Genomic DNA, 14499 nt, shown 5'->3' with positions numbered 1-14499 from the left:
TTCATATAATTGGAAATGAAAAGAGCATAACGGTTGGTTGTTTTGGATTATATAACAATTAGGTATGAAGAAAACTTTTTGAAAGTTGATATTTTAGACGTAATAGAGAAAATAGATTTGTTTAACATTAATTTAAACATTGGATTCCTCCTATAGCACACACGTTTCACGTTTCCTCTGGCAGGTTATGCAGTAAGCACATCTTATCAAGGTAGGATTTTGGTCTTGATTCAAAAAGGCATTAATTGTATCCCTTTATAATAAAACTTCCAATTGAGACATTTATCTACCCTCCCTTTCTTTTTAAATTACATTCCCCTCTTCCCAAATAAGAATTTTACCTAAAATATACGTTCTCTAACCTTTTTTCTTTGTAAACAAAGGTTTGCAGCCTATTTTAACCTTGAATTTGCCGGTCCACATGGGCCTCATAGACATGTTTGTAGAATGTATAAAGCAAAGCAATTTGTGAGCCGGTTCATACATGAATGAACTACAGTGTATTGATCAAGTTTAAGTGGCCGCATCGAGATGCGAATCCATGACATCGCTGTATTGGTTTCACAGTCTGATGCCCTAACAACTTGATGCTTGCAAGACGAAGAGGTGTAAGTATATGATATTTACTTACACCCTTAGTTTTGCAAGTGATGAACTGAGCCACAGACCAACACCAGGAAAAAATGTGATAAATATCATTAAATTTTCATTGTTTTGTTTAAAATTGGTTTTACATAACATAAGCAATCATGTCTCTTTCGACATAAAATCACTTCATTCACTTGCTCAACATAGTCTTCTATTTAAAGTATTTCCTTCTGTATTACTCATACAAAAGCAATCTTGTATTTTGAATTATCCTTGTCCGTGAGGTATCCATTTCAGACAGAGACCTTTTTGTCTAAGACAATAATAGGAAGTACTACAGTAGGGTACACTTCCATTTCAGGAGATACAATAATATCTAGGACTGAGACATCCATCTCACTAATGTAGACTTACAGATCTCTGGAGACAAATATTTTGATGCAACCTGTTTTGATGCAAAGGAAAATCGAGCAGCTAAACATGCATCTACCTTTCATACTCCATGCCTACACCATTCTAACCCACAACACAATTGGCCATCCAACATCCGAAAACCCCTTTAAAATCTGAAGAGGCTTAAAGATTCTGAACTCTGAACACCTACTGAATAACCCTTTTCCAAAATTACGTTGATTTTGAATATTGCATTTTGGTTGAAAGTACTATAATTGGTAAACTTCCCCCTAATTTAAATCTCAATCAGAGGATGCTGTATGCAAATAACAAAAAGCTAAATATATCGAAATTCAAAATGATGATTAAAAACTAATTAGATGATTTAAAAAAAGGACTAACAAAGAGGAGGAAGAAATAAAAATATGTGGATTGATGAGAAAGGAGGAATATAAAAATTAATATATTTGGAGATGAAATAGTTTTATGATATTTATAGCATTTCAATAAAATTGTAATAATGTAGGCACACAGTTTTGATGTATACTTGTAAGTAGATGAATTTTGACGAAATACTGATAGAAGTATGTGTGTATATGCATACTTTAAAAATCTCTGTAACAAATTGCTGAAACAAAAGGATATGATATTTAAGTTATCAAATAAATAACGATCGACATTGAGAAATATGAAGGTTGTAAAAAGGAAATATGATTTTTAAATTTGTTAAGTTATAGTATGTTAAAATACAGCATACCTGTTCTAAAGTCAGAAGACAACTAAAATCTGAAAAACTAATTACTGAATATAAAAATAATTAAAAGATCGAGCGAGTAGAAATAACCAATTATAGCAGAGTAAAGTCCATAGACAAATGGCATTTGCTTTTTACTAATAAAATCTTTCCCCCCACATAATACATTGTTGCTAGAAAGTAAATGAAAAGGACTAAAAAAAGGTTAGTGTTTTTGATTGTTAACTATAAAAAAGTATGCTATTACATTTTAAATCAAATTAAATTTATAAAAGCTATTTAAAACATTTATTAAGTATATTCTTTAAACTTTATCTAGCTTAAAAATCTTTTATTTTAGTAATTAATTACTTCTTAACGAAATATAAGTAAGTTTACAACTACTAAACATTTGAGTGAATTATAGTCGAGTTGACAAAAATTGTACTGTGATGGATCAAAATTGTAAAATATTTTTTTTACTTTTCTATTATTTTAGGTTTTATTTTATACATAAGGAAATTGTTTAGGAGGGTGTGTTACACGTTAATTTTAAATCATAGTAATTATATTAGAAAATCTTTTTTTACATAGTTTTAAATATTTAAATTAGGTATTAGTTAAATCAAGAGTCAAGGAAATACTTTTATTTTAGGGTTAAAAAAACCAAACAAATTAAAAACCCCTAACCTTAAAATACGTTAATGTTTTATTCAACAACTAAAGTTAAACATTTACAAGTATTGGTTAGAAGTTTTAGCATTTAGGTACACTAAAGTTTTAGTTAAAATTTTAGTAGATTATTTCAATTTGAATACTAACTAAGGGTAGTTTCAGCCATATACCAGTGATGTGGTTATTCCCATAGCAAGCTTGAGCAGAGCCACTGCCTATAGACTCACCTCATCGGTTCTCCAATCATTCCCTGGTCACCACAACCGGGAGGTCCCGACTGTCTCACAGAACCACTGAACCTAGCAACAATCAACAACTTGATCAAACATCACTTCAGCTCAACCACAACCAACAACCACATCCACAACCAGCGATGTACAGTCGGTGCCAAACGGCATTCATGCATGACCAGCTTTGCCAAAGTTCTAATAAAGCTATTGCTATAAAAATATAAAATGGTGGACTCTACCACTCTACCTCGAATTAGGCCACTGCTCTTGCTATGCAAGAGTATTGAGCAAGGGGTGAGCAGGTACAAGAAGAACGTTGATAAAATAAGGATTTATAGGTCGAGAACTCCCATGTCTGCAAGTATTCGGAGTTCCTCAGTCGCGTCGACACCGCAGAAAATGTAATTACATATTTATTTTTTTCCTCTTGGTATAAAATCCTTGGTGGATAGCAACATTAGATCATATTATGAACACTGAGATAGTTATTTGTGTATTTAGAGCACAAAGTACGTCATTACCGCTCAAGAACTGTAGATGGCCGCACGAAGCTTTATCTAGTGTGGCCATACATTTCGAGAGCAGCAATGACTGTTTGTGCTTTTAATACACACAAGATTTTCCTACAACCACATTAAACTTATCATAACACGGATTACAGTTTTAGTTACATATAAAATGTCATTTAGGTTAATGTTTACTTTTTAGGTTAGGTTATTTGCTAACAGTGAAATCAGCTGATTTTGCGAGCAGCAATTACATACTTTGCGCTCTTATTACACAGATAGCTAGGGTCATGTTTACCATGTTTTTTCTGTATTTCCATACAGTTAAAACCTATAATTTCATCATATTTTGTATATGCAGAACATTTTGATACCTTTTGTAATTTGACTTACTTTTTTTCCATAATAATGAGTTACGTGTTAAAAAAGTTAAAAGAGATGCCAGTAAATAAGAAAATGGTAGTAGGCTATACCTAATAGTATGCACTAGGTGCTAAAGAGTTTATTTAGTATAATGAGTTAGTATACTACAGTAGTATTTAATAATCAGAGTATAGCACATTCTGGACGATACTATTGATTCAACCAAAACTACCGAGAATTGAGATATGTCGGTTCCACCAACATATCTGCACACTTCATACAACATAAACAAACGAAGACCATTTGACATGTCTAGTAAAAATTAAAAAGAAATACTGGGTTATTAACGCTTGATTAATGGATTGATGACGAGATTGATGACGTATTTTTTGTAAATAATGCGCGATTGGAGGCATAATGTGCATAAGTTTGAATGCTAGACATACCACAAATTATATTCGTTTCTTGTTTTTATTCAAGTTATCTGAAGAGGTACCAATGGGGTATTTAATAATGGAATGCATTGATTTTGAATAAGAGTATAATTTTATAAAATTCTTTATTTTGTGGTGAATCATAGCAGCGCGGTGTTCTTCATTCATTAAATATCTTTCTCTTTACATAAAATATGCAAACTTTTAATGGACATAATTTTTATAAACTGTGACGAAAAATTAGTTTGTGAAATGTGTGTTTATTAAATATTAATTGATGGAGTTATTTTCTGGATATTTCATGACAGTTAAAAATCACTCATATTAATTGAACAATTGAAATTCTATACTTGCACCACATCTTTTGTAATATTTTTATAACAAAATTTTGTATTAGTGAAAGAAAATGACATGACTTTTTTAATTTGATATAATTTGCATTTGAATCAATGTTAACACCATACAGGATTTAAAGAGTGGACTTATATACCAGCCAATTAGTAGGCAAGATTCTTTAAATACTGCCTCTAAAATCTTTGTAATACAAATAAAATATAGTTTACTCATCGATGACATTTTGAAATAATTTAAAAAACAATCCTGCTGTTAAAAAAGCATGAAACCACAAAGGAAGATTTAAGGGGTGGGCTGTGCAGACAAATATGAAATTCATCAGCTGTCATTGTGTCAAAACTTCAGTCAAAGAAAGACTCCAACAGTATCAAAGTTTTGTAAAGAAGACTGTCAGAATATCTTGAATGTAAGCAACGCATCGCATCTCACATTCAGAGGGAGGTAGAAAACAGAAATATTCCAAAAAGTATTATTCAGAAGTAAATTCAATTTGTCAACATACACTTTCAATATCATAATTTATTAACATGAAAAATAAGAGTGAAAGTGAAAAAAATATGTTTATGTGCAATGTTGTATTGTAAGGATTTGATTTTTCAAATTTGTGATTTAACATAGTTGACTAATTTACTGCTAACTCTTTACACAGGACATTATTTGTGATGGCCATTAAAAGTTAAACCCTACCTTTCTAAACATTTCAATGAAACAAATTCTCTGGAAAAAGACAGGTAAAATTATCTCTTCGTGTTGATAGTCATTGACGTTCCACATTTAAAAATGATTCTGATATTTAGAAATTCATTTGTTACCTTTCCCTATTCTGTATTTCAATCGCAGTGCTTCCTTTCGTTGTAACATGAGATACTCAAGATCATAGATTTCTAAAATCAATGAGATTCAATTGATCTTTTGTAAATATAAGAATGTTCGTGACGTTATGATAAACTATATTGTTTTGAAAGATATGACCACAAGTAGACAAAGATCTGATAAATAAAATTCGTAGTTTTATTCAAATATTGCAACCGTTTAAATAATAAATTGACCATCTATTACAGTTCAAGAAGTGCACGTTTTCTGTAAACTGTTTTAATCACTTTTATTAAGAGCTATTAGTTAGAGATATGTTTTTGTTGAATATAAACGATAGGTGTTAAATTTTCTACAAAATTCAGACTTATAAATACGTATTGAAGATGTAGTTTTATTGCAGTGCGTATTAGAAAATTTAAACATTATTGTATAAATTGTGTAAGTGTAAATTGATACAATTAGAATACAAACAAAAAATAAAAATAATCATCCTTTGCAAGGGGGCGTGAGGAAAATTATAAAATGCTACAAAGATGCTACAAAAACAGCTATTTCTATCAATAACTACACAAATATAAATATATTCGATTTCGATAACCAATGATAGTATTTAAGAATAATTAAATAAATCACTTATATGAAAAAATACCAAATTTAATTTGATTAAATCTGATCGAGGCAGTTACAATTAGTAGTGTTTAAAAGTTGTAAAAATAATAAAAATATTGTAAATTCAAACAAAAGAGAAATAAGAAATGCAAACAAATTTCGAACACTTCTGATTGCTGTCACTCAATAGGAGTTGCTATTTGAAATAATACGTCACCCCATACTTCCTACCCTGTCAGGGGGGTTAAAAATATCTTTGATGTGAAAAATTATGGAACCTTTGTTAACTATCAACACCACAAACGGAATATTTTTATCTATTTCGATTTAAAAAATACAGACTTGTTTTAAAACTTAATTAACACACTGTATAATAAATGCTCAATAGGATATATAATGATAATGTCCTTTTCTTTTGTACCGGTAATTTGCTACTGTACAGTAAATTATTTGTTAAAGCATATGTTACAATTCATTTGTTTACATTTTCGTAAAACTGTCATAGCTACTTGAAAGTCCATAAGACTAATGTTAAAAATATTGACATTTCATTTTAAGACGAAAAACGATTTTTCCCCTCTACAGAGCCTAGCATGGATATTGTTTTTATCCTAAAACTAAGATATTTCTAGCTATTTGTAGGGAATCGTAGGAGCCATTTTTTGAGATCATTGTGCGCAAACCTCACTCATATCATAGTATAGATTATTTACTTGTCCGTTGGTAAACCCGAAGACTAAACTATAACTTTATTCTATCCAGCGTGTGTGGGATAAAATGAACCCTTCTCAGATTCGAACAGTTGAAGGAGCCCTAGGGTAAATGTTGACCTACCTATGCATGTATACACCTCGGCAAATGTGTTTGTGGCATTATCAGTAAAGCCTTCTTCCACGAATATGAACAAATGCTGTTCAAAATCTCAAAGGAGGTTTGTAAACACGTTTCATGTTAATCCCAGAAACTAAAACCAGTTACAAGCTCTGAAGCCTCAACCCTGTTCAAAGATTTAGAGAACGACGAAAAGATTTTCTCCAATGATGTTCCAGTGGTGTCCGGACAGTTGCGGACACGGACAATTGGGACACGTCTTAAAAGCGGACAATTGCGGACACTAGGGTACCTAGTGATCCCTAGTAAATGCTACCTGACAAGGGTTTGACAGGTCTCTACAAATATTTCACTGCCGGGCAACTGCGGACACATGTTCTGGAAAGAGTCTGATTTCCACCTTCAGAACAGATACATACATGATATATGATTATAAGACTGATTTCCATCACACTTTACACACCGTAAGGTTAGGTTAGTGTGTAAAGTGTGATGGAAATCAGTCTTAAATACCTGTCTGTAGAGACCTGTCAAACCCTTGTCAGGTATCATTAATCCCTAGTGCCCGCAATTGTCCGCTTTTAAGACGTGTCCGCAATTGTCCGGTATTCGTTCCAGTTTCCTTGTGAAACGCGAACATAAGTATACTTGTATGTTACCGAGACCGAAAGACGGACAAACATAGAGAAAACGAAAATATCTCCTATGTAAAAGGAGAAAAAACAAACATTACGTTGATCCAAGCAATGTACATATACATATACTCAATTTCATTCATATTGATTATGCTGTTTTCATCTGTGTTCTACGCAATTGTTTTTTCGCAAAGGAACGGCCAAATCTCTGATTTTTAACTACTAGATCCATCTAGAATAATATATGTTGTATTGTTAAATGTTGAAATAATTAATGTTGAATTGTAATAAAATAATTTTCTACGCGATCAAAATCATAAATAAAGTATAAATTAAAAAATGAGCATGTTGTGTCATAAGTCAATCAACCAGTTTAATCCACATTCCTCGATGGATTAGTTTGTGCGTCAAACATTATCTATAGAAGAATATTTTACAACTGAAGAACCTCGTCCTAATCCAATAGAAATGTTATCAAAATAACAACAAGTTGATTGTTGAAAAACACAAATATTAGCACTCCAGATAAGGCCTCTTGTGTCACAAGTGGTTTGATATCAAAATATTTGACTGGAGATTATTTTTGAAGGTGTATAAGACGGTGGGCGTCGGACGAACACCGTTTTGACATTCTACGATTCAAGTGTTCGCCCTGTTTTGGACTACTTTATTTTTCACTGCCCTCTTGGGTGTAAAAAAACTTTGAAAAAGGAAAATTTTGTTTTATCGTTAAGTATATTTAGCGAGTAATGCTGCTTTAAAGAAGATACTTTGTTTTACAAATAAAACGTGTTTAGTTAAATTGACTGGGTTAAAATATATCATAATAACCATTTGCCATATTTATTTCTAAGTAATAAGTGTATTTTTTAAATAGATGAAGTTGATTTTTAAACAACTATTTTATAAGGAATGTTTATGAGAAATAAAAAATGAACTGACCCTTTTCAAGTATCACAATCATTCTTCCAAGTATGACAATTTGTAAACTCATACGTAGTTTAAATCCAAGGTGGCAAAAAACTAAGAAAACTGTTGCTTATATTGGAAATTCTCTAAAATAGATATAAAGTCGGCTGGAGAGACAAATCGTTAACATTGAAACACCCTTTACATAAACCTATAGAACTGACCTTTGTGGTGTTAAGCTGACCCAAGGATAACAAATCCATAAATCTTTAAGGGCGTGCGTTTAATCTATAATATTACTTAAGCTCTTTACTGCATTATTAATACCTTTATAAACACAATGGATAAAGGCCAGACTTGAACTCTGAACACCGCACATGCCTAACCGATTTTAAGCCTATGAGGTAGAAATTTACTATACAACTGCTTGTTTCCAATTTATTTCAATAATGCTCCCCTAATAAAACAACTTTTCATTTGTTATCTAGCATTTTAAAATATTATTTTTAACTATTACACTGGATTTTACAACTTTTATTGTCTATTGTTCTTTTAACGTAACGGTAACTACGCGTACATGCATCGTTATATGTGTTGTTTCTGTATTAATGCCTATATTACTTAATTTGCATACACGAAAATTCTTGGGTTATTATATTAAGATAAGTACAGTAATAACTACTGGCTTCAATAACCACAACATTTTAAGTTTCCTTTGATACTTTGTTTATAAACTAAACTTGCAAAGTAACTTTGTTTTCTCTATTGGAAATAACTAAATTCAGGAAATTTTACTCATTAATTAACTCATTGTTTACAAAAACAATACAACAAGCTACAGCAAAGCCTGATAAAGTTGTTTGGATTTAACGCTGTTAAAAACTTTCTGCACATCATCGTTATAAACAAATTTCAACGCGTTGTCCGATTTTAATTGCACAAACAAACTAGGTTCAAATTTACTTTTCCAACAAAACATAACGACGAATTGCAACGCTCAGTTCCATTTTAAACAGTGACGTCATTGTTTTTTTCTATGTGACACTTTCCAATTATGAAATTGGCGTCGGGATTGAATTGCTACAGGTGTCATTCGATATGATGTGATATAGGTAACAAAATAATGGATTGAGTTTGTTATTATTTTTTTGGTCAAGTTGAAATTAGAACTGTAAAAATGTGTTTATGGATAAAAAAATATATATGATATTACTTTTTAGTGGTCTAATAATTAAAACAGAATATATTTAGCATACGATAATTTGCAAAATGTAAGTAGAGCAAGACATAAAAATTGAAAATCTCCATCGAACAACCTATTTTTCAAATACGTACTCACTAAACTTAATGTTACTTAAATAGGTAACAAGTCAGACAATTTTGAGGAAATATATCATTGATACTCCAACAAGGCGAATGGAAATTCCCTAAGTCTACAGGTCTACTGCGGTGGGGCTATTTGATACAATCTCGTCTGTAGCCAGTGATTGAAATGGATAAGAATTATGTGTCATCAACTCACCAATATATTGTAACTCTCTCAATAACTGATTTATTTCTATAACTCTTTAATTGAGAGAGAGGTGCGATATATTGGTGAATTAACTCAACATTATTCTTATACATTTCAATCACTGACTACAGATGAGATATACATGGTGTCCCGTAAGTAAACAGCCAAACTCCGGGAAATGGTTCTATGGGTCAAAATAAAGAGAAAATCAAGAATAACATTGTTTTCCAAAATCGCTTTGTTAAGCAGATATCAGCCATTTTGTATTTTTTACATAAACGTTTTTATTATTCTATTTTTTAAACTGATCTTTATAAAACTTGGTATGTAGGTTAAGGTAGAAGAGCCCCATGTTAGAAAAAAAATCATCTTGATTCAACTTAAAATTACAAAATGGCAGCCATTTTAATTATTAAACTTAAATTACTCAAAAACGGTTAATTTTCTGAAAAAATGCCAAGAACACTTTTATTTAGCATTTATTTCCCATCAAACGATACCAAGTTCAAAAAGATAGAATAAGAAATAGCTGAAATATTACGATTTTGAGTTGTAAAATGGGGTAGAATAAGACAGAAGCTAGTGAGGTTTGCCCCATTTTACAACTAAAAATCAAAATATAAAAAAATTAACAGTTCTATCAACAGTCAAAAGTTTCAATATTTAAACTGCATTTAGATATTTAGTTCACACACAGATTTCGTTTGATACCTAAAGATCAAATCCAGTCTTTGATTGTACGGAGTGGGAAAGGTGATGGCGTGACTATATACATTACTCAATGTACATCGCGTCAGCCCTTAACCTGATGCCGCGCCACCGCGCGGAACTCCACCTAGCCACGCTAAGCGACAACATCGGAAACGGCGAAAATTAGACCAATCTAACACACCTGGTCTGAAAATCACGGGGGCAATTTGGCCCGAAATACATAAGCATTGAAAAATGTTAAGTAAAGTAAGGGTTGGTCGGAATTACGTTCTATATTTTGAGATAGAGGGTTGTACACGTTTTTGTCAGAATAAGTCTATAATCACCAATTCCTTTGTATATAAGTTGGATCAGAACAATCATTTAATTTTCACAATTAAAAAATATACATTTTTGCTTAATATTCAAATCACATCATCAAAATTATAGCCATAGCCACAAACAAATTTTGAAAGTTTGATCGAAACTCTTCGAGGGGTTTCCAACCGATTTAATCTATTTTGTTGCTATCACATTTAATGATAAATTGATAGAAAAATGTATTAAATCAAATAAAATTTCAGAAGCCTTAGATGTGAGCTATTCAATTTATTATTTTGAGTGGGACAAGAGAATGGTACAATATGCTACAAGTTTTACCACAAGATGTCCATGCACCAAGTTTTGTCCATGAGCTTACCATTGGAACCCAACTACCATTTTTTTATGCAACTAAAAAAATAGCATACTATACAGGTTCATCGACTAGATGGTGCTGAACAAATTTCATCGTTTTCCATTACTATAAAGCGGAGAATAGGACATAGTTATAGAACTATGTCCTAGCACTTGATCATTAGTAAAGGTCAATCATTTTTCTAAATGTTTCCCTAAACGGAAAATGTCCAAACCAATTATAAATAAATAATTCAATTCGTTAATTGAAAAAATCTCAGGTTGACGGCAAATTAATTGCAAATTACCGAGAATATAACTCCAAAGAGGACGCATCTCGTTGTAGGGAAGGGAAACACAATCTGGAAACTTAAGTTGATGCGATTTTCCATATTATGAACTATAAAAACATTTCTGCTAAATAACTGCTATTTATTTTGAAGCGAAATCTACACGATCATTGCAAAGGTCCACGACGAAACACAAATCATCGATCGTTACCATTATAAGTTTATTCCACTAGTTTTTAAAACTCATCATGAGTGAAAAATGAAAAACATCACTTGCCCCGTTCTAAATTCGTTTCAATTTGTTGGCGTGAATTGATTGGTACGCCCGAGTTCTGCTTTGAGAGCTTTCTCGCTTTATCATTGGGTTAGTTGGATGATCTGTTTTCCATTCGATTGTTTTTCGCGAATTTCCCATAGAGGGAATAACCTATTAGCGTAAGGGTAAGACCTTGACCCAGGACCGATTTAGTATTTTCATTTTGATGTCCCCAGAATAAAAAGGACACCTTCCATTTAAAAAATCATTGAAACTCATTCAATGACTCTAATTCATTTATATGCATTATTGTATTTATATATGGGCCCATCAGTTAGCACGATAACTCGAGTAAAATCCCTCCGATTTTGATGAAATTTGGCACAAACGTGAAAACGTACGTTTATTCGAACGAGTTCACAAACCAGCATGATCGGACTATGGGAACAGGAACTTGATGGGTTTTATGAGGGTAGAAGTCGGTTATTCTTGTTTTCGCCCTCAAGACATAACATTTTACAAGCTTTCATAATCATTTTGTAAGTTAAAAATGAAGAATTTAGTATATTATAAGTTTTGTGGTCGCGTATACAGCAAAAAATGAATACCTATGTTATTCTTGTGAGAGCTGTTTGCTTGTTTATACGAGTAGATACATTATGATCAAATTTGGCAAATTTATATTTTTCAACTAAGCTATAATTTACATTTAACATAACAGCTTAATATTTGATGTTTCTCTAAAACCCCACTTTACACTTTACAGGGAACAAGTATCTGTTAAATCTAAAATATTTTACGTATAGAATAAATCTGACACATTTGAGGACTTATCCAACTGAAAATCCTATCAGAGAAACGGAAATTAACTTAGTACGCAGGTTTGTTGACACAGGGGTATTGTAAGATTGCAACGATATTGTATTGGTTATTAAAGCAAAAGTTTGGGGTTTAAATCTTTTAACATTTCCAAAATTTCGAGTAAAAAGCTACTTACCCCTTAAACAAATATTTGAAACGTAGAATTTCAATTCGGCGACTAGTCGCAATTCAATAATTTATAAAACCAAATTCAAGACCTTTACTCATATTTCCATTATAGATTGGAACAGACTCAAATATGATTACAGTATGACATCTAAATATGTCATTACATGGATGGTACTACTTTGAAGTTGTATAGAAACAAAAGACTTATTTACGTTGGGCGATGGTACGCAGAGGCCAAGTTGAACGTTGACAGCTATTATTGTGATGGCACTGTCATTCCGTTCCGTGTCCATTATCATACACTTTCTTTGTCATCGCTAAACATACGACGGACGATATTATTGTAATGGATGTGATATTCAGTTCTCTGACTATTGTGTGCTATGGTAAAATTTATAAAATGCATTGCAAACATTTTGTAACTATTATTCTACGATCTAAACGAAGTTGCTACTAGATATTATAGTATATTATTTATTTTGGTGGTGCTGGTGTTTATTTTTCTCTACTATGCCACGATTCTCCCTGTAATATACTGTATTAAAGAATGCTATAGGAAATTCTTTCACTTTCTATCTTTATATCTTGCTTTGTCCTTTTCATCGAAGCTAAGCCCAACAATGTACATTATCGTAATGGTCATTCAGCGACTTTAAGATTCCTTTGTTGGTTTTAGATTGTACGATGGCTAAAACTGTGGACATTTTGCATATCACTATTGTTCTCTGCAATTCCTACCTCGCGGAACCCATGTAACAATACAGTATTTACATTTTAAAAGCTTTGCGCCAATCCAAATTGAAATGGTTCGTTTTGAGTCCTTTTGTTAACAAAAAACCTGTTTTCCTGTTTTTAGATATATCGGGAATACCCCTTATTCTCATACACATTTCGTATCAAACTTGATTGTCATTCATTTTCAACTATGATAAATTCGTGATATTAAATTGTTATTAATGTTTAGATTGTACACTTGTTCCCTCATTGTCGAAAACACGCTACAACTACATGCCTTTATCTAGAATATAATTCTGTTCCAACCGTTCCGACAAGACATAAAAGATTAGTAACTACGTTACTTTTGTAACAGAACATAACGACTTTATCAAACAGACCGTAACCGATGACTCAACCCAGATAAATGTAGTAGGAAAATATTCGATATTACTGTACTGATCTAACAAAACGGAAGTAATTTTTAATAATATTTACAGTTGTCATGCAGTTGTTGTTATATAGATATGACATTAATATGTTTATGGTAGACAAATAAAAAATCCGTTTCAGCAAAACAGTTAGCTAAACATATTTTATTTCACATTCGAATAATCTTTTAAATTACATCCATAAATATTGATTTGGCGAAAAAGCCAGAAACAGTTATGATGGACCTCCCAAACCTAACTTTCCATAGTTGGATGGGGTTAGTTTGCTATCCCATACCTCGATAAAGAAAAAAACAACACATACAACTAGGTGTTCATAAGTTAAATCAAAATTTACACCGGAAAATGTTTACGATCATTTTTGGCTCTTAGGGACACTGACACGTAAAAATACCAACTCCGAACCCTAGGTCTCACCATGAAAATGGCGGTAATAACTACTTCTCAGAGGTAACATGGCTTAAATAGATTTTCAGATAATTATTGATCTGATAAACCTTTATAAAAGTCTCGTCAGTGTAAAGTGTACATTTTATCACTAGGAAAGTCGGTCCTGCACTCTACGAAGCAAGCTATATAGAGGACATTAAAGTGAAGGCTCGCTGTTAAATTCTGTGCATATAAAGGGTCCATTACCCCCTGCCTTGCAAAGACACGATGCGAAAGTAATTCTATTTCCTGGATGCCATGATTACTACTATTACCGTTACACTAGCACAGTGCAATACACTACCCTAGCCTAAAGTTGCATGTTCTTTGTTCATCGCATGATTTGCACTATTACAGGTCTCTACCCTGTAATGGCCTGTGTTCTGTGGCCTAGGACACACCCTAGGGATAATT

The 14499-nt window shown here is 32.1% G+C and overlaps 1 protein-coding gene across 5 annotated transcripts in view; it reads right to left on the bottom strand.

Annotated features, from left to right (window-relative positions):
- The window catches only part of LOC128997779 (calcium/calmodulin-dependent protein kinase type 1-like), a 148807-nt gene that overhangs the window by 32111 nt on the left and 102197 nt on the right, over positions 1–14499 (bottom strand). For 3 of the 5 annotated variants that reach the window (XR_008491142.1, XM_054423464.1, XM_054423466.1), the window contains exon 3: positions 2617–2688. The exons of the other annotated variants lie outside the window; for them this stretch is intronic. Coding sequence is in view for 2 of the 3 variants with exons in the window: in XM_054423464.1 (XP_054279439.1) it covers positions 2617–2688 (72 nt within the window). In the remaining variant the exon portion in view is untranslated. The remainder of the gene's footprint in view (positions 1–2616; positions 2689–14499) is intronic. 5 annotated transcript variants of the gene reach the window in all.

The sequence above is a fragment of the Macrosteles quadrilineatus genome, unplaced genomic scaffold, assembly GCF_028750875.1.
Source record: "Macrosteles quadrilineatus isolate MER2022 unplaced genomic scaffold, UCM_ALF_1.0 Scaffold_7__1_contigs__length_78375512, whole genome shotgun sequence".
NCBI lineage: Eukaryota > Metazoa > Arthropoda > Insecta > Hemiptera > Cicadellidae > Macrosteles > Macrosteles quadrilineatus.
Note: the sequence above shows the minus strand (reverse complement) of the source record. Positions and strands in the feature narration are given on the sequence as shown.